The following is a 21,015-nucleotide window of genomic DNA, read 5'->3' on the forward strand; positions in this document are numbered from 1 at the left end:
GACCTTTTCGCTTTGGTGCACAAGAATTCAGCTAAAAATCACTGTTATCTTCTTTCTTCTTGCAGTAAGCAAGAAGCCAGCAAGTTATTTCTTGTCAGGAGCCAAGAAATAACTATAAAGGTGGTGCATTGTCAGAGAAAGAAACACATATTTCAAGCAATTAATAGACAAACAAAGTGATAGACATTAAAAATGCTCTGTCGTGCAGACAGGAAATGTCAGTGATTTACTAGAATTCATCTGCGGCGGAATGCGTCGCGGTTTTCATTTTCAGCCTGGACAGGCAGCCTGCTGATCTGTAGGTGGATTCCTCTGTAAAATTTATATTTGTCATAGTCTTTCACAGCTGAGCTGATGTCACAGTCAATGGTGTCAGTTAAGTTTTTATTTCCGGTACAACGGCTCAGTGTTTACCATCTCAATCTTTTCTTGCTCATTTACACCAAATCGGGCGATGAAGAAATTCACTTTGCAGAAGTACTGCAGGTTTGAATCCAAAGTTTATGCTAAATATTTTTATTATGCACATATGGTTTGGCGTTTTTCTTTGTAATATTTCAGAACTAAGGGTGTCTGAAGATGGGGGTTTTTTATTATGTAACTTTACAGAGCCACAAGACTTGGGGACATCCTACCCAGACTACCTAACTTGAATAATGCTCACAGGAAAAAATTTAAAATTTAAGCTCTTCCACCCCTTTGTGTTTTCAGTACAGGAGCAAAATATAGAATAGGAACACAGGAGATCGTGCAAAATTCTCACTATTTACTTCCTTCAGGCCAATTTCATTTGTTTCATCTGATCTGATCTAATCAGGATGATTTGGCTCACGCATTATGGCTCTTTGTGGGCACAAAATCTCTTCCGCTGAAAGGCTGTGTGTAGAAGTGTACCTCGCTCAGGTCAGAAACCCAGCTCCAGGCAATAGGAGCAAGGCCAGTCAGTGATGCAGAGCAGCAGGAGTTCTGCTGCAAATGGTAGAAGTGCGTGCACTCTGCTGATGATGCAGACATGGCTCACCAGGGGACTGATCCACGAGCCGAGTTCCTCCCTGGCTGTGATGAGGAAACTTGGGGACAGACAGTTCTGCTAATCAGTCAAGGAACAGATGTTGAAAATGAACCGACATGTTTAACTCCATCCGGAAAGTCCTTTTACAGATTCCCTAATGTGGAGACATGTTTCTTGCCATTCTGTTGTCTTACTGTTGTCTTTAATTAACTGGCTGAGTAAACCTGCAGGGAAGAGTTTTCTGGCTTTGGCATGGCAGATCTGGCTCCAGACCTTTGGAGCTCCATACTGATTGGTACTTTTGCAATTCTCCATCTCTCTGCTTATCTCCAAGGACCAGAACTATAGACACCTTGTTTTGACTGTATCTTGGGACGATGAATGCAATTACTGGTGTGAGAAGGCCTCATGCTTATCCACATAAGCTGAAAGAGAAAGCAGCCAACTAATTAAAAGACATTTTATAATTGAAAAAAGACTTATTTCACCAATTTTCCTATAACAATAAATGGTAAGAAACCACTTGAAAACAAAGACCATAATTACAGCTATGAATAGTTATCTACTAGAAGTTTACATCATGCAGAACACAGGATACCCATCAATACTATCAATCAAATAAAGTAGAGAGAACAGAAACAACAGTCTAAAATGTTTCAATCAGGACCAATAGAGTATATCTGACAGCATGGCTCTAGACTGGGACCTACTGCCTTTCTCAAAGGCTAAGGTAGGAAAAATAGCAGCAAGACCCCAGAGTAGAAAAAAATAGATTCCGACAAAAGAAAAGAGGAACAGCAATGGAGGGATAGGTTACAATGTGGCTTGAACCTTAAAACAGCAACTGCAAGCGGACTAAGGACACCTAAATATCGTTCCCAATGTGAAAATCACCCATTAAGCTATATACAAACTGAAAGTGATTTGCAGAAATGTGGCAACTGGAAACCAGATCAAGTGAATGAACTTTAATTCAATTCAGTTTTTTAATATAGTGCCAAATTACAACAACATATTGTACAGTAAAGACCCTACAATAATAGAGAGAAATCCCCAAAATTAAACAACCACTTTTAAGCAAGCACTTGGTGACAGTTGAAAGGAAGAACTACCAGTAGGGAGGATGGCTGCTCCTCCCTCAGTAGCACCAGGCTCAGGGAGGAGCAGCCATCTCCTGTGATCAGCTGAATGTGAGGAAGACAGGATAAAAAACACACTGTGGAAGAGAGCCAACCATGAGTAAAATACCTGCTGGCAACCAGATGTGGTTAGGATCTATGATAGATTGACAAGCAACTGAAGGGATTACCAGTGGGAGTAAAGAATAGGGGAGACCGGGGATAGTTGTAACATTTTTGACATTTCTGTCTGTAAATTGGAGCTCTTTTAAGGTAGTGGATTCAAAATGTAATGCAAAGTATTTACATGTCTCTGCTATTAAATAGTGCAGCTATTTTCTCTGCAGCACAATTACCCATTGCATGGTATGGCCTCAAACACAAAGAGTGAAATGTTACAATTAACCCCATAGTCTGGGTTAGTTGTAACATATCCTGGGGTGAAATGTAACACAATGAAATAAGGGTACTAACAAAACATTAACATGTAATCTTTGTTTATTCAACACATGAATGCACTTAGAGCCATTTATGTAGCTGTGTGTGTGTGTGACAGAATGCAGAAATCTAGCTTTTGAACATATTCCAACCCCCCAAAAAAGACAAATTATGGAATTTTCTGCAACTGAATATTTCATTAATTTTGGTTGGTCTTCCTTGAGTTTGGCCTCATTGGCTCAGTGGGCATTATAACCTACAACTCTTGCACCAATTTTGAACATAACAATGAAGCTGAAAAAATGTAGTTGTTCACCAGCATCGCAATTCCATTACTTTTTATCATGGCTTACCTTGGTGTGGTTTGCAAAGTGCTTCAGAAAGATGAGGAAATCTGTTTCTTGCACCCATCCTGATTTATTTCCACTACCAGTACTTCCTACTGGTCCATCTCTGACACAGTGGTCTGCATAATGGAGGAATTGTGTTGCCAATGGCATTAACCGCATATACAAATGCGACCAGTGAACCTCTCTCTGCTGATGTCGTTGCCCCAACTTGTGTAATATAAGTTAAAGTAATAGTGTGGTAAGTTGTAACATCTGCATTATTGTTACAACTGACCCAGACTGTTGCTGTTACAACTGACCCAGACTCCTATAGCCATGAACTAGCTAACATTACAGCCAGCGGCTAAAACATTAGCACTAAAGACCTACACAGAATATATCCCCATAGACATACAAATAACATAATTTAAGTTTGATGGGTTTAATTGCAAAGCAGATAATGCTATTACAAATTGAAATAAAGTAGAAAAACTTACTTTTTGGCATACAAATTACTTTTTTTCGTGTTAAATTGTCTGTGTTTGACAAAATGTGCTGATTTTTCACATGTGATAGCAGAACTGAGTTGGCCATGCACAGGATGAGTCACATCATTTGAAACTTAGCCCTGATTGGAGAAATTGGAAGTGTTACAACTGACCCACGTTACAACTATCCCCGGTCTCCCCTACCTTTAATTATAAGATAAGATAAGGAACTTTATTGTCATTGTAGTTAGGGCTGTGTGATATGACCAAAATCTCATATCCCGATATAAGAATTCTATCATCCGATAACGATATAAATCACAAAAATGTAACATTTTCTGTAAATTCTGTGAATCTCGGGCAGCTCGTCTTGCGGGAAGTGTTTCCAGCTGTGCGTCATGTAGCTGGAGTCGAGTGTTTTAACCGATGCATGAAACTATACATTTTTAGACATAAGTTGTAAAGGCCGCTGTTTTCTTTGTGAATATTTATTACACGGCGTGCTGCGGGGAAAAGCCTGTTCTAACGTTTGAGTCTCAGGTTTATTTTTTAGCACCTGGCGGCTCTTTTTTACTTCTCATCCGTAAATAATCTGCTCTTTCACGTGATTCAGTTTATTTTGAAAAGTCTCAACAGGATCTTGAGCTTTATTGTGAAAGGTTTATGTGGAACAGAAACATGCGGACACGCGATGCTGTTACCGTATAAAAACAGGCGCTTGTCTGTCTGTAGTGTGGTTATATAAAATATAAGAGAAAGAGAGAACTTTAAGAAATTAATATAGCCACTACAGTGACCATCAAAACGATGAGAAGAATATTGCCGTAAACAGTTTATTTTGCGACACCACGAAACAAACGATAGCCTAAAATGAAACGATAGACGTTTTTATATTGTCATCCGATATATATCGTTATATCGAACAGCCCTAATTGTAGTTATACAACAAAATTTGTTTGGTAGCTCACAGAGGCCAACAGCAATAAAACAAGAAGCAGCATAGTAACGTAACATAAAAACCATAGTAAACGTAGTAAAAGTATAAAATATAAAGTATAATTGACATATGACCCGGTAGTAAGTAGGTCAGAGTGTCGCCTTCATAACCAAAGCCCAAAATGTCAGAAATCAACCAGCTGTCAGCCTCAAAGCAATGCATGATGAGCAATTCAGTGTCCAACAAGGTCTTATCTTAGTAAAATGATTTGACTGTTTTTAGAGTGAAGCCTTATTGGCTGCTAGCAGTATATCAAATAAAACCATTGCTGTGTATTTACTTGCACAAATACTCTGCGTATTTAAGTTTTCACCTTTGTCCGATCAAATCCATATTGAATTTTGAAGAATTTGCCCTTTACTTCAAATAAATTCAAAGAAAACCTTGAAGGGCTTTTTAGATTTATCTTGTTTGAAAAGATCCGACGCATTTCCACAATAGCCCACTGAAGAAACATTTTGAGCATAAAGAATAAAAAAGATTCGATTCAGGACTGTTTTTTGTTTGGAAGTGCATTACTTGCCCTACTAGTAGAGTTATTTATACGCTTAAAGACCCCTGTGGTTGTAGATCGTGTATGTGGGAGAACAAAACAAGGCAAAAAGTAAAACTTTAGATCCCAGAACAGAAAGTGCAGAGAAAACGAGCCCAACTTCACATTTTCTGGAACAGAGACACACATTTATTTCCTGGCTGACAATAAATTCCCAAATGCAAATTGGCAATCTGGGTGCATTACTTTGGAAAAGCAAAGTCTTTTTGGATGACTTAATAATTACATTCGCATTTATAAACCGATTTTTGCTCGTGATCGGTGTGCACATATCGGCTTGATGAAATATGTGTTAAAGAGTTACAGAGTTTAGAGATAGTGGAAATTTATTGGACACATTTTGCCGGATTCTCACAGAATCTTCTGATCTTACATGAAATGCAGCAAGAATCAGAAAGCATGTGTGCGAAACTGACTGCAAGAATCGGTGCTTGATATGAGTGACAAGGCTGATTATTTCATGTTTACCGACTCCTCATTACGTTTGTTTACTCTGATGAAGGCATGAGCTGAAATATTGAGTGCTGTTTTTCGCTGCTGTTTAAAACAAGGTTATTTAAAAAGAAAAAAAATATACACAGTGGGTCATGTGCTCCTGCTGGATAAAATATAATACCAGCGACAAAAACATACTAAGGAGTGACTAATTAAAACAACACAATAAGACACTGAAAATAGTACCAGTGAAAACACCAAGGTTGTGTTGCTGTGTGTTTACATGTTTCTGTAGAAACTAAGAAGTGACAACCCTCAAGACTGAACTCTGTTTCTATGTAGTATTATTATTCAAACACAGGCTCACTGTAGCTCATGCATAGTATTAACTCTCTAAATTTAATCAAAATTAGCCTGAAGGTAAAAATAAAACATACACCAGCTTCAGTTCTCCTTCCCTGTCTTCACATCTGCTGCTTTTAAGAAAACACATTAAGCAATTGTATAAAGTGATTAATGTAGCCTCCATATGTGATATGTACAGTGGCATATTTTTTTCTGTACACAACCTCTGTACACAACAACAATGGGCTTGAAATGAGGCAATCAAAATGTGACCAGCTATAATTCAAGGGGTTTGAATAATGGGTTATCTATTTGGAAAATACAGACACTTTCCCCTGATTTTTACAATCTCAAAAGACAGTCGTGGTCAGGTGTCTGGGGATTCTTTGCCATTTCCTAAATAGATTAAGGAAACAAAAAGTCAGGAGTTGACTTCCAAGTGCTGAATTTGCATTTAGTAGCTGCTCACGGGATCTTTCAGTATGTGGCCCCGAGTGACGTTAAAGGGCATCATTACAGTTAAAAAATAAAAATATAAAATGAACAGTAGCACCACAAAGGCCTTGAAGAGCACAGAAATAAACCTGAAAATACATAGTTGCGGAATTATTTTTGTGGTAAGGAAAAGAAAAAGCCTTCACCATATCTAGCCAGTCTAATGCTCGCCAGGAGTTATGACTGCTCAAGTCTACAATCAAGATGGCTTCAGGAGTGTAAAGCTGAGGGCAATGCTTCAAGATGCACTAAGATTAGAAAGCTTGCTCAGTTTGAGACCAAGAATAATTGCACACAAAATTTCTTTAAGCTGCTAAGCATGATTGTGCAGTGGTGGTTAGCACCATCGCCTCACAGCAAGAGGCTCCAGCGTTTGAATCTACTAGTGCATGTTCTGCCTGTGCTTGCATGGGTTCTGCTCAGGTACTCCTCCCCAAGTCTAAAGACATGCATGTTAGGTTAAATAGTGATTCTAAGTTAGTTCTCTCTGTGTTATCCCTGCGATAGAAAAACCTGCCCAAGGTCTGTTTTCACCCCATGACAGCGGGTGTAGGCTGCAGCCCCCCTGGAACCCTGAATTGGATAACCAGAAAAAGATGGATGGATTCCCTCAAACTAGGCCTTGTGAATGAAATTAATCACAGATTAACTGATGGTTATTAGGCAAAATAATAATAATAGTAATAACAATAATAATAATAATAAATTTAAAAATGGCTCTTTATTGCACACCACAACATTAGTTAAACCCAGTGGAAAGTGTTTTTAAATCCGAAATGCTAAATGGCCTAAAGCTGAAATTCCTCATTGTCAATTAAATCTCATTTATTTTAAACCCATTGAAGTGGAGGTTTTAAAAAAGATGTATTCAGATAACTGTTCATATACAGTATCTGATCCGAATAGATTTCCAATGTTACTTCAGTATCAATCACTGAGAAATCATAAGTCTCGGAGCTTTCAATAAAATGGCCTTTAAATATTTCGTATATTGTAAAGGCAAGAGCCTGTTGTTTCTGACATGCAGGTTCAACAAGCCAAACTAGCGCTAATCTGTCTGTTCGTTTGATAAAGTGCAGCAGACAGCCCGGGCTAACGAAACGAGGAGCCGTTGGCTCAAAAGCTAAATAAATAAACTATGACTCTACTTCCAAACGGGTTAGACTTCTGAGGGTTCTAGTATGTAAATGCACGACATTAAATAAATAGCGTTTCAAATTACCTTTACAGAGATTATTTTGCCCCCCGTTGAACCGCCCAACACTTCACTATCCGGGATATCCAAGGCTACATAAGCATGCGCACCGCGGCGCACGTCACGGGTGTGACGTCAACGCGCTCCAATTCAAACTTCAGGAAACGAAAGTGTCGTTTTAAAACGGTCTCGCCACAAAACAGACGATATTTAGTGGATAACTTCCGTCTGCGTGTTCTCTTTGTAAGTATTAAATATTTTCTTTGGTTGTGTGTGCATGCCTATAGCGTTTGTTTTCAACACTTACATGTACGACAGAAAAAATAATATTACGTTAATTTGTGTTTGCTAGCTACCATTGACATGCGCACGAGAATTGGTAGTGTAATCAGCTGTCATGTTTTTATTTTATTTTTCTCATGTTTAATTAGCATGAAAGGATTTTATTTTCTTGGCACTATGTAAGGTAAATGTGAGGAATTAAACCTATTTCAATAAATGAAATTTGGAAAAAAAAAAAGTAGGATATTTTGATGTTCATTGAAAGCACGACGGGTGTGTCGATTTTGACTCAACTTGCTTTTGTAAAATGTATTATTAATAGTCAGTTCCACTTCTGTCTCTGTTTTTCATTTCGCTGTGTTCTTAGCTGAGGGTGTGTTTTGAGCTGCTCTTCACTTGGAGTGCTTGCACGAAATTCTTTGATTGAAATTAAACCGCATACCTTCTGGTGGATTCAACACCAGCACAGTCACTTTACTTTTCTTCCCAGAGCACTGCACTTAGTAACAACAGAAGCAGCCATGACATCTAAAAGTGCCAAAGAGACCATAGTTGCCAAGTTGGGTTTCAAATCCAGCAGCTCTGGCTCCAAGGCTGAGGCAGAGCTGGAAAAAGTCAAGAAAGAAAATGTTCACCTGAGAAAAAAGATTGATGACCTGGCCAAACGGCACATCAAACCGCCTGATGCGGACAAAAGCAAGCTGCTGGAGGTAAAAGGAAATCTTGGCTTTCTCAGTAACATTAAGCACCTGTAGCACTTCCTTGTTTTTTTTACATATATATATATGTGTGTGTGTGTGTGTGTGTGTGTATAATATTGGTTGTTTCAGAGGATTCTTTCCCTTGAGACCTTGAGAGAGAGGAACAACCAGCAGTTGCTGGTGAAAGAGCAGGAGCTGGAAACTCTGAGACAGCAGCTGTCAGCTAAAGGAGGAGAGGTACACACAACACCTCTCTACAGAAATACATAGTTAACAATCACATATACAGTCGACTCTTATAGCTCTATCCATCAAGAAGTCCTGTGTGAACGTGGTCAGATAGTTGGACACTTTTCTGCTCAGAGTGACAAGATAGACTTGCAGCTGTATCTTTGAAAGTACTCGACTTTTCAAGATATGTTGCATTCGTGGCATTGTATTGGTGGCATATGTATTGCTAGCAGCAGACAACTGTCAAAAAGAGAGAGGAAAAAAACTGTACTAGAATTCCAGTAAGCTGCCACAAAAACAGTTGGGGGGAAATGGCTTCTATCTCATCTTGACAGCAGCTCAGCAAAGTGAAGTTTTGACGACTAACAGAAACGGCATACTAACACATGGTGTTATGAGCTGTTCACTTGACTCATAAGCTATCTGTCTGCAGTGGGTCTTTTTGCGTGGATTAACATTCAAAACAAGTTACTGCTATGCTGTAGACTTTGCTCTTGTCTATTTTTGAAGTTTAGTTGGAGTTTAATTTGGGCTAGCTGGAAACATGGAAATGACACACTCTGACAAATAGAATATCAATATTTTATGTAACCCAGACATTAATCACATTTGCCTTGCGGTTGTTAACCTTCATTAAGAAATGCACCAATAAAAGAAAGAAAGAAATTGGAGCTGCTGTGTGGATCAGCCAGCTGTGCTATGTTAGTTGTGTGAAGGGGATAATTGCCTGGAAAACACAAACCATCCCTGCTTGAAGAGAATTGTGTTGTTTTGGCTACAGGTTGTTTTGGAGGCTAGTCAAGTTGTTGTTTGCTTCGTGTTGTTTTGTGTGCATTTCAGGTGGTGGCGTCGCTGCAAGCCCAGCTGGAGCAGCGGAGGAAAGAAGCAGAGCAGAGAGACACGTTGTTCCAGAGTTTGTCACAGGAGACGGAGAATCTGAAAAACAAGCTGGTCACTGTTTCTGCCCGATGTCAGACTCTGGAAACTCAGGTGGCGGTAGGTTGATATTATAACCTCTGATTTTTATTAGCCAGGGTCAGTGTCTCCTTTTACAAACGGCCAGTTGCCTTACTAATCTGTACTCTACTCTAGTTGTTTTTTTAAATCTATTACTACAGTGGTATTCGTTTTATTACACTGATAAGTGCATACCACTGTCCCCTAGGGTAAGTCTTTGCAATGCTCAGAGAAACTGTTTAAAAAAAAACACAATTTAGTTTTGCAAAATTAGATCTGAGCAAATAACAAGACTTTGGAGGGACAAGACCAAATGCACAGCACCACATTTGGTGAAAACCAAACGCAGCATATCAGCACCAACTCCTCGTATCAGCTGTCAAGCATGGTGATAGAGGAGTGATGATTTGGGCTTGTTTTGTAGTCACGGAGCCTGGGCGCTTTGCAGTGATCGAATTGACCATCTGTCTGACAGTTAAAGCTTGGCCTAAATTGGCTTACGCAGAAGAACAATAGTCCCAAATCGGCAACAGAATAGCTAAGAAAGAAAGGAATCAGTGTGTTGAAATCACATAAAGTTCAGATACAATGATGTAAGAGACTGATAAAGTTATGCAGAAAGCAATTACTTCAATCTTTTGCTGTTAAATGTGGTTTTACAAGCTACTCAATCGCAAGTTCTATTCAGTTTTTCCCACACAGTGTTTCTACAGTTTGGCTTCCTTTTTGTTAAAAAAAAAAAATACACTGTGTAAATCACATCTTGTTTTTTTTTTTTTTTTATCTGAGGCTTTTTAAAAATGTAGAACTTGACAAGAACCTGACTTTTTTTTAATTGTCTTAATTTGTAAAACCCAACATGCACTTTCTTTTTTACCGTGACTGCATTTATGAGTACGCCTGGGCTAGCACAAATCATTTTATTTGAGTATGAAGAAAAAGAGGAAAACTTGAGGAAAAAGTCGCACCCTCTTTTTGGCAGAAATCGCAAAGGAACAGAGTTGCTTGAGTAGTTATATCCCTTCCTCTGACAGCAAATTTTCCCCCTGGTCTCGGATTAAATCCTGCAACAGCTTTCTGTCCTCTGCCTCCCATTCTAATATCCTCCTCTGATTTATTTTTTCCCTTCTTCTGTATCTATAGTGCTGATGCAGTAGAGCTATTTCTTTTGTTTTGTAACAATCTGGTCAAATTAAATTCAGCTTTATCTGTTGCTTGACTTGTGTTACAAAACTGGAGGCTGACTAAAAGTAAAATATAAGTGTAATATTTGCTCATGATAAGGCTTTTGTTTTGATCTGAGGTTGATGCACCTTAGACTTTCATTTTCATTTTTTCCCTCACATTTCACCAGGAGCTTTTTCTCTTCTTTTATTTATGTATTTTTCTTCAATAACTACTTCATGAGATGAAGTTTGTTTGAAAATCCAAGTGCAGCTGTTTATTTGTCCATTAGGTGGCACTGTGTGACCTCCAATTATATTCTTCATCATCTGACATTAGCTGCAGCAGATTTAATAATTTGTTTTAATGAAAGTCTCACATTACACGTTGCTTATAATGAAAATGTTTTCCCTTTGTCTTCTTTGCCAATTATTAACACCCCTGGTAGCATCACAGCCGTTACAATAGTGTCATGAAAGACAAAATAGCATCTTTGTTCAAATAGCACTTTGACTAAAGCATCAAATGATTCATATTCAGCAGTGTGAGAGCCTTCAGTGGGTCTGCAGGTGCCACTTCCCTTGTCACTGTAGGCTCTTAAATGTAGCCCTTTGATGCTTTGAGTGCAGCTGGTCCTGCTGCCCATCAGGATTCCTCTTGGCTTCTGAAGAGGCTTTGGTGGCAAAAATCACAAGTAGGGACTTGAGGAAGACGCAGTCATGTCATACCTCCCTTTATGGACAAAAGTACCTTTCTAGAGGTGGGGGTGCTGAAGCCCTGCTCATAGTACTACAAATGTAAAAATCAATTCAGCCTGTGTTTTAAATGGAGTTCACCCGCAGTATATTTGATCAAACTCCTGCTGTTTTAATCATAATCCGTTACACACAGACACACACACACACACACAGAAAACATTATTCAGTGATGTACAAAACAGCACTATCACAAAATCTTCTTGCTCTCAATTGTGGGTCAAATATTACTCAAAATCAAAAGTAGTTTTCTGTTTCTTTTTTTACAAGAAGCCCAGAGATTTCTTATTTCTTTCTTCTTCTTTTTTCCTTTTTTGTTACTCATGAAGGTCGCAAGAAGAGTTGTAATGCTGGTTGAATGTAAATGCTCTTAGATTGTTTTTATACTGTTTCAAGTCTAACTTGAGTCCAAGGCTGGAAAGCATTACAGTGCAATACTTGAGTTACTTGATATGTGGGAGGAGTAGTTGGTACTTCTTGCCTTTGTAGTCTTTTCATGCAGAGCTTTATGGGTTTTTGTTTTTTGTTTTTTTTAATCTTATGTCTTAATATCTTCAAGGTTATGTTTTTGTTTTGTTTTTTTTTACAGCAATACTCTCCACTTCATTTAGAAGGTTTTAAATTACTACATATAATCTGACCACGCCACCTATTTCTCTTCTTCTTGAATTTGGAAAAGCTGTTAGTGGGCATAGTTTATGGGCTGCACATTCAAATCCATCACGTTCCTCACAGAGCTTTAGCACAGAGATGATCATTTAGATGCATACTTCAACATCTCTGTGAAGGTTTTATAGGATCTGCTGGTGGGATCGGCCATGTAGGCATCAGAGTTAGGGTGACAGAATTGGGAGATGACTGTGTCTCTAGCGATGAATAGAATTTGCACCAGATTTGATAGCCTCGTCTCTCATCGTCTATTAAAACCAGTGCTTGTGCTGATAACTATCGATAGTGTTTTTCTTTTCATTCTCATTTAGAAGATGGGAAAAACCTAAACCCGCTACACCTTTGTTGTCTCAACCATGTATAACCTGAAGTTTTTAGTGTGTGAGTATTTGCCCTTGAAGCTGGATAAACTGAATAACACAAATGCAGCACATACAACTCAGCTGACCTGCAGTACTATAAAACCAGAGGATGCTCTGAGAGTGCATCCTTCTGTTTTCCCTTTGCACACTGCAATTCTCCACCAAGTTTCATTGTCTTCGGTTTTTGTGCGATCTCCTGGCAAATGGACAGACAAACGAGCTACAATCATCACGTGATTTGGTTCTTGTATTGCTGGAGGAATGACAGGGTCTCTTTGTTTTCCGAGAGCTTTGGCTGCCTTGAATTGAGCCCCTTTTTTTTTTTTTTTAAATTAATTTTAAAATTATAATTTTAAAATACAGTTATAGTAAAAGGAAGGCACAGGTGCAGACAGCAGCTCCACAGCTCGGATGCATATTGGATAGACCTTTTATCATTAGGATTTGCTAATACAAATGAAACCCAATCTTTTCTTAATGAAAGTATTAACATTTTTATGATGGCTAGATCAGATGTAAGTGTTGATGCCAACTCGAGTGAACCTAAAGACGTTTTCTCTTTTCAGAATGGACAGGCACCTGCTGCAGACCTCGTAATGATACAAGATCAACTGAAAGATGTGAGTCCAGCAAGATGATGTTCACCTATTTGTAACCGTATCATGTGTATCCTGCTACCGAATGATGTGCTCATGAATTTGAGCAGCTGAAAAGTTCACATATAGTGTATAGGATGCAGTTTGTCATTGTAGTCTGTGCCTCTCTCCCTACCAGGCTCTGGAGAAGAACCAGCAGTGGCTGGTGTACGACCAGCAGAGAGAGGCCTATGTGCAGTCTGTCCTGGCCCGTACTTTAGAGCTGGAGCAGCAGCTGGCTCAGGCAAAGCAGCAACAAACCAAACAAGAGGCCAGTCCAGAGGGTAGGAAGTGTGGGGGGGGGGGAACTGAATTGGCTTGGCTCACTATTCCTTTATTATTCACAACAATCATACAGTAAATGGAAAACTTTCTTTTGGCCTAACAAGCAGCTTTTTTTTGAGACACATGTGGCATGGAAAGTGAAAGGGGCAAGCCAGGAAAATGAATGTACTTTTTGTTTTTTAAGTTAAATAAAATGCAGCAACAGGCTTTGAATTAGAAAATGATTTAATGGGTAATAATGTCAGAATAAAAATGTGTTCAAATCCTGTAGCGGTCAGGATTGAGCTTTCCATACAGCTTTCACAAAGATAATCCTAACGTTTTCACTGCAAATAATGTTTCTTCATTTGCTTACTAACACTTCTTGTCTCAGCTCCTGCCAACTTGGCAGATCCAGAAAAGGAATCTCAGCTGAAAAGCCAATATGACCACTTGGTGTCTGGGATGCAGAAAGACCTGGAGAGCCAAAAAGAGCAGGTTACCAGAGCCAGACAGGAGCTCGGTGTCCATCGGGAGCAGGTAAATGCCAAACAGATTTCATGTAATCACCATTTACTCATTTTGATTAACAACTTTGCCAGCTTGCTCCCCTTTCTTTATATATTCTCCATGTTGTGGCTTCTGCTGCTCATGCTGATAATACTTTCAGTCTCTATCAAACAATGTGCAAATTCACTGAAATTCACATCTATTTAAAAGAAAGCAACTGGGCTAGTTTCACTAAGCATTTCTTGAATTCAGATGTCTTTGTAATTGAGCTAAAGCGTTCCTTTAAAGAACGAAGAAGGCGAAATATATAAAATATCCTACAATTTGGCTTGTCCGCACCTGGTAGGCCTTGAAAGCTCAGGCTGAGCTGCACTCTCATCGGGAGCAGGTCACCAGGGTTCAGGAGGAGATGTTGGCACTGCAGAGGAAGTACGACGACAAGTGCAGCGAGCTGTCGTCCTTACTGAGGAAGTACGAAGACAAGTGCAAAGAGCTGGAGGAGGCCAAGATGGATCTTCAGGCAGAGCGACTTAGCAACAGGTAAAGAAAGTCCTAGCACCTAACTAAAGCGGATGGGGCCAAACTAAAAGTTAAATGGGACACTTCCTTTGAAAAAACAGTTGGTGGGTTTATTTATGGATTCCAACTGGCTTTGCAACTTATGCAAAGTAGTTTACAAGCCCAGGTTCTTGAATACAGAGGGGTGACACTGAAGAGCCCTTAAGAATCCACACATAGTGACTGTTAATGGCTTTAACTGCTGCTAAGTACTACAAATATGAATATTGTTGATACTTTTATGGAATAAATAAACCATTCATCCAGACATGCAGTCTGTGAGGAGAGAAAGGTGTCGTCTGAGCGTGCAGACAGAATGAGGGTGGAACTGGAGAATATGGATATCAGATTGGAGGAGGAGAAGAAGAGATCTGCTGAGCTTCTGTTGCAGGTGAGATTCCCATTCTTGTCTCCTTTAGTCAGTATTCAGTAATATTTACTTATTTATCAAAGTTTTTCTTTTAAAACATTTGTAATGCATAAAAAAGTCTGCATTTATAGGGTTGCATATAAAATGGAAAGACCTCATCCATTAGCAATTATATTTAATAAGTAAAGTGCAAGAGCACAATAGATGTACCAGCATATTTAAATAAAATACAGCTCCAGGGTTATCTGAAAAGAAAAGAACTGAATGATAGCATGTGTGTTACTCTTTAATGGTGCTATACAAGTGTGTTTGCCTTGCCTTGATCATGTGCTCCACAGGTAAATATGCTGCAGAAGTCCGTCCTGAGCCAGAAGGAAGAGCAGAGAAGAATCGCAGCACTGGAGCAACAGGTAACACTCTGCGTTTACATGTTGCCCAAATTGTTCCTATTAATAGAAATCTTTGTTTTGTAATTGAGTGGTTGGATTTATTAAAACAAATATATAATCTCTAGGAACTGTGAGAAGTCAAAAAAACTGAGATCAGTAATTACTGATTGCACAACCTTAATGTTCACCACCCACTTATGAGTGGAAATTCTGTCAGCACGGCCCTTCTGGGTAGTATGTGATGTGGAGTTGTAACAGTTTTGAGCTGTGTTTTTTAAGAGTTGCAATCCAAACCGTTCCCACTTGTGCTCTCTACTTCCCGTTTATTTCTGCCCCTCCTAAGATCCAACTCTCTGCCAAGGACTTTGAGAATGAAAAAATTGATCGTCAGAGCATGCAGCACCAGTTACATAAGGTGCTGAAGGAACTTCGCAAGGCCCGTGATCAGATTGCAAAGCTGGAATCTGCTGTAAGTGTTAGACTTTAATAATGGGGAAGAAATGTGATGGCTCTTGTTGAACACTGGCATGCAAGACTTCAGTCCCATTTTTGTATCCAATTAAAGCACCAGGGCTTCTGCTAAATGAATGTATTGTCATGTTTTGTGTTTCAGAAGCAGCCAAATGCTCGCTTTTCAGAGCCCAGCTCGTATAATAGCCTCGAGTTTGAGCGTCTCACTATTGAAAACCCTCTTGGCCCTACATCCCCATCTAAAGTCACCAACCTCCTGGACGAGAGTTTCCTGGAGTGCCCAAAGTGTCGGGCCCCTTATCCCACCAGTCGTCACAGGGAGCTGCTGACTCACATCGATTACTGCTTTGCGTAAGCTAACACATCAGCATAGATGAGTGATTCTCAGTGTGCATGTCCGGACCTCCGTTTACTCAAAGGGGTAAAAACAAACACAAGATCACTCTACAAGATTTCTGATTCATTCAGGAAATTTGTGTTTTTGAATCTAGGTAAAATAAAACAATGAACAGGCAGTTTTAGACACTGACTCTACAAACATAGCACTGATAACAGAGTATAAGATATTTCTTGAAGTCACTGGAGACCACTTGCATTCGATCCTGTTCTTTTATCACAAAGTTAGAAATACCGCCTTAATGATCATTTAACATAAATGTATAAAATATTCATTTATGTAAGAAATCATGGGACATATTGTGCATTATTTTCCAAGAATGATGGGGTCTACGGTGTCCATTAAAAAATGATTTTTAAATTTATTTTATAACAGTATTTTGGCTTTTTTACTTTTTTTTTCTTTTTTTTTTTTTCTCTCATTCAATATCCAAACAGGTGCGATACTTGAATGCTTGTGTAGATACGTTTTTTTTAAATAGAAGGGATTTGCAGGATACTCTTAACATGCAAATCGCTCGAACATGTACTTCAGCTCTTTTTGCCATTAGAAAATCACCAAACATCTTCTTATTTACAGTTTTTAAAAAAAAAACAAAAAAAAAAAACTTTAATACTCCATCCATATAGTTACATCTGGGGTCTCTGTTTAGATTTTGCTGTTTGTTAAACTCTTGGTGAATCAGTGTTGTTTTGGTGTGTATGTGTGTGTTTATATATCACAGTATTTATTCTTGTTTTTGTTTTTAATTGGTGAACTACTGTCTCTTTTCAGTGATTTAGTTTTATTTTGCTTCAGTGTGTATCACCAGACAATGTTTTGCTTTTGTAATGGCCTTCTTTCTATCGAGGGACTATTGTTTATGTTATTTTGCATAAAAGTTTACAAGCCTGTCTAATATACTCCACTGATGAAACGGCTAAACACACACTTTCTAAACTCCTCTTCTTTTCCCTCCATCATCATCGGCAGCAGTAGTCGTGTTTCTTTTTGCCTGGCTTTATGTGAAAGTGTTATGTTACCTAATTAGCCATGTGTTTTCGGTTATGTCAGTGATGTTTGTGCAATTGCTAAAGCATTTCTCTGTTTAACGTGTAAACAGCTGTGTAAAGTATCCCAAACCATGACCAAGTTTTTATTTGCCTGAACTGAACCAGACTTAAAATGTACAGCAGTCGGGAGCTTATCTAGTCACATGTGGGTGGTTGTCCCTGTATTCTTTCCTGTTCAAGTGAAGCTCACTTCCATCTCCACCTTGACTTTTCAAGCCTGCGGCCATTTAAAGCTGGAATTAGATTGCATGAGTTAATTCCTTGTACTAAACTATTTAAGGCAGGGATTACCAAAGGTCCTCCCGGTAGGGGGAAAAGAGGTTAAGGTGTCTATTCTCGCAGCCTTGGTAGTGTGACCAGTTGACATGAAACGAACACTGCTGTGCATCTTATATGTGGTTGTTTTGATTTGGGCTAGCTCTCATAGAAGATCCAAGAGTCCAACTTTTATCAATAAGTTTACCTGGTTTTTTTTTGTTTTTTGTTTTTTTGTTTTAAACCTGATTTATTTCAATCATGTACACCAAAGTAGTTTTGCCATGATCTGTACTGTACTGTACAAAAATGTGCAATAAAGATGTAAATCTCTTCCCAGCACATCTTCCCCTGTTTAGTTTTTCTTTTTTTATTTAGTTGTTGATATTTTGGAGGGGTTCATATCAATCTATACTACAAGATCAGTTGTTTTCCAGGCAAACTTTAACCTATGCAAATGTCAGCTAGCATGTTGCTATTTTGTATGTACAGTGTTCACAAAGCTTATCAGCTAAAGCAAGGATTCTTGTGTTATTTCTTTTTATGGCAACTTCACTTGCAGACGCATAAAGAAGTTCACACCCCATGCTTACTAATTTAGCAATTCGTACCCATTTAAAAAAAAAAAAAGATGGTAGCATCATTTTCTTGTTTTCCACAAAAATCATATTAAATAAACTGATGTTCACCACTGATCAGAATGTGCAGTATGTGTAAATTATAAATATATTTTCCCACTTTTCCATGCTAGTTGCTTAACAAACATGTAAGAAGCCATAGCTGGAAGCTTAATTTGTACCATTGTGTTTTTCCCCTTTTGCTTTGTTTTCTTGTAGCACAATTATAAAAGATTTAAAAAAGCAAAAAATTCTACTTGGCTGTACTTTTGATGTGTTTTGTCTGACAGAATCCAAAAGCAACGACACGATCCAGGAACGTAGATAAATATTTAAAGGGCAATAAAGAATGAAGTGAGCCACAGTGGTATGAATGTTTTATTTCAAAAACTGGATCAAGAAGCAAACATCATATGAAGAAGAAACAACTTAACTGCTCTTTTATGACCCTATAAATATATAGCACATGAGCTAATGTGTATCTGTGTATGTATAGTTAAAAAACAATATCTCCTCGAGGACTACAAGATACTGTGCATTCATTAGAACACTGAACCAGTGTTTTCTTTATAATAAACATAGTGGTTCTTACCCAGAGCTGCAGTACTGCTAAAAATCCAGGTTAACAGATAATTGTTTGTCACATTGAGAGAGAGCTGATTGGCTGCTTGCATAATTCTGTCATTCTGATTGATTTTTTTTTTTTTTAATGGTACTCATGAGGGAATATAGGAAGAGAACAATAACAACCATCTTTCCTTTTAATTTGAGATTGCAGCTATATAAATGTGGCTGTTCATAGTTCAGTTCTGGTTCATTTTTAAAGAAGAATGTGCTGCTTTTTTTATAATAGAGATGGAGACAGAAGAGGTGACTAAGCAGTGGGATTCAATCCAAGATCAGTAAAGTGTCACTGTGGGTCAAGAGATGTGCCACTCTCACAGAAGCCTGCAACACAAGGGAGAGAAGTAGCACTATTAACTATACGGTAGCTTAAACATCTTTATCTCCTGCATGCGTTAGTACTGAGCATTTTATTTTCCTATATTTCTGAAAATATTGGCAATATAGGCCGGGCAGACACTGACCACAAGAATTTTCACCTTTTAATTTAGTCAATTATTCACTTGGTCTTTTACCCTATTGAATGACGGACTGATAAAAGCCACAGATCAAAGAATCAAAGCATAGTCAACTCACCGGTGTGTGCAACCCGTCTGTATTTACCCAACAGACAGAGGTCTGTCTTCTTCTGGAGGACAACTGGCTGGTCTTCTGGCCTTAGGCCAGTTGAGTGACGAGAGAATATGAAGGAGTACCCATCTAGGCAAGTGCCATCAGCGTCCACTAGTCTGCAGGAGTAGTGGACTGCGTAGTTGTCATAGTCAGTGTCAATAACCCAGTGGTCATCATCTAAGAGCACGGAGAGTGTGGAGGAGAGGTTACTTTTGCAAAACCATTCATTTACAAATTTTCAACTTACATACTGAGAAAAACAAAAAACAACAAAGAAAGTATGAAGCCAAAATAACAGAAAAAAATATATATATATATATTTTTTTTTTTCACTTAAAAAACCATTAAAGTAATATTAATAATACAGCTGTTTGATCCAGTGGTGGATACTGATGTTTTAGTGATTGCATCCTGTGTCTAAAATTATTACTTAACCTCCTTTTTCTTTAATAACACAGTAAATACATAGTCATACCCTGACGTTAAAATTGAACTCAACAAAACACTATTCATTTTCCAGTGTCCGGGGTCACGAATTAAGTGCAGCAGTTGATAATTATGTTATATTATCAGTTGGCTTAAGGTCAAAACCCCCTTGGTGGTGACTATCAAGTAACAATTACAGTGTCTGGTCGTTCATTGTTGAAAGGATTTCTTTTTAAAGTCTGAACAAAGACAAATTTGATTCAACATGAAAGTTAAAGGTGCTTTTCACTTCATAACTTACTTCCGGTCTGCAAGTAGGATGCAGCTCCCCAATACTTCATCTTAAACTTTGCAGGGTCAGCAGTCTCCTCGAATGTGGCAAACATGTGGGCACACATCTCCCAGTTGCTAGAGGTCAAACAGCGAGAATAAGTCATTACAAAAAATGCGAGACAAAAAAAAATCTCATATTGCAAATTGCACACGTTCAAAGCAAAAGCCTCCACAGAACAGAGCCTACTTGAGGATGATGACTCTGCCTTGGGCGGTGGCAGTCATTTTGCCATCTTCTTCAATATTTATCTGGGCCACGACGTTGTCAAGCAAGAACAGGCCTTCTGGATCCTTCTTCCCTACAGCATACCATGTCCCTGCATACTACGAGTAGAAGAACACATTAAAGAAAAATCACGGTGGAATAGTACTACTCAGAAATTATGTAAAACATTTTTTTTAAATAACAACATAGTTAATATTTTTCAACTCACCCTAGTTTTGTCGAAATTCTGCATGACGTTGATGTTGGCTACCTGGCAGTCCTGTGCCCAGGACAGTGCCAGGAGAGAGAGGGCTACAACGTACCGAAGCATTCTACCTCTGAGGAAAGAAGAAGAGAAAGAAGGGCACAGACCACAGACAGTTAGAGAAAAAAAGGAGGCATAATGGAGAACAAAAACAGAAATACAGACATGCACACTGCACTGCAAGTCCTCAAGACGAGCAGAATGTGATGAAACTCCAAAAAGTACTTCCACAGGGCTACAATAGTGTTTAAAAAATAAAACCAATACCAGAAAAAATGATATATCTTTAAATATTTGACTGAAAATGTAAAAGCAAAACCCCCCAAAAAACAATCCATATGAGTGTGTACCTTGATACCACAAAGACTCCAAAGAAATCCTCTGATTTTCAGTCTGGACTGGCCTTAAATACAGCTGGCCAGTATTACATAATAACTTCTGGAGACCCAGAGCGCCCCTGCTTTCCCCACAGCGAGTTTGCCTTCCATTGGACAAACATTTACATA

At 38.6% G+C, this 21,015-nt stretch overlaps 2 protein-coding genes and 1 long non-coding RNA gene across 3 annotated transcripts; 1 reads left to right on the plus strand and 2 right to left on the minus strand.

Moving 5' to 3' along the window:
• Positions 1-752: 752 nt before the first annotated feature.
• Positions 753-7,522, minus strand: LOC106633296. Its single transcript, XR_001336503.1, has 2 exons — positions 7,433-7,522; positions 753-1,437 (listed from the first exon to the last, which is right to left on the minus strand). It is a non-coding gene; the product is annotated as an uncharacterized LOC106633296 (long non-coding RNA).
• cep55l (centrosomal protein 55 like) lies at positions 7,518-17,769 on the plus strand. Its single transcript, XM_014335445.2, has 12 exons — positions 7,518-7,648; positions 8,178-8,397; positions 8,518-8,625; positions 9,460-9,615; positions 13,093-13,146; positions 13,301-13,445; positions 13,820-13,965; positions 14,282-14,475; positions 14,761-14,884; positions 15,202-15,273; positions 15,596-15,721; positions 15,866-17,769. The coding sequence occupies exons 2-12, from the start codon at positions 8,209-8,211 to the stop codon at positions 16,076-16,078; spliced, it is 1,527 nt and encodes a 508-aa protein (XP_014190931.1). The 5' UTR covers positions 7,518-7,648; positions 8,178-8,208; the 3' UTR covers positions 16,079-17,769.
• A 640-nt stretch (positions 17,770-18,409) lies between these two features.
• Positions 18,410-21,015, minus strand: rbp4 (retinol binding protein 4, plasma). Its single transcript, XM_005928149.2, has 6 exons — positions 20,860-21,015; positions 20,474-20,576; positions 20,227-20,363; positions 20,008-20,114; positions 19,245-19,457; positions 18,410-18,992 (listed from the first exon to the last, which is right to left on the minus strand). Exons 2-6 carry the CDS (start codon positions 20,573-20,575, stop codon positions 18,955-18,957), a joined length of 597 nt encoding a protein of 198 aa, XP_005928211.1. The 5' UTR covers position 20,576; positions 20,860-21,015; the 3' UTR covers positions 18,410-18,954.

The sequence above is a fragment of the Haplochromis burtoni genome, unplaced genomic scaffold (assembly GCF_018398535.1).
Source record: "Haplochromis burtoni strain Fernald_Lab_line unplaced genomic scaffold, NCSU_Asbu1 Contig_108, whole genome shotgun sequence".
NCBI lineage: Eukaryota > Metazoa > Chordata > Actinopteri > Cichliformes > Cichlidae > Haplochromis > Haplochromis burtoni.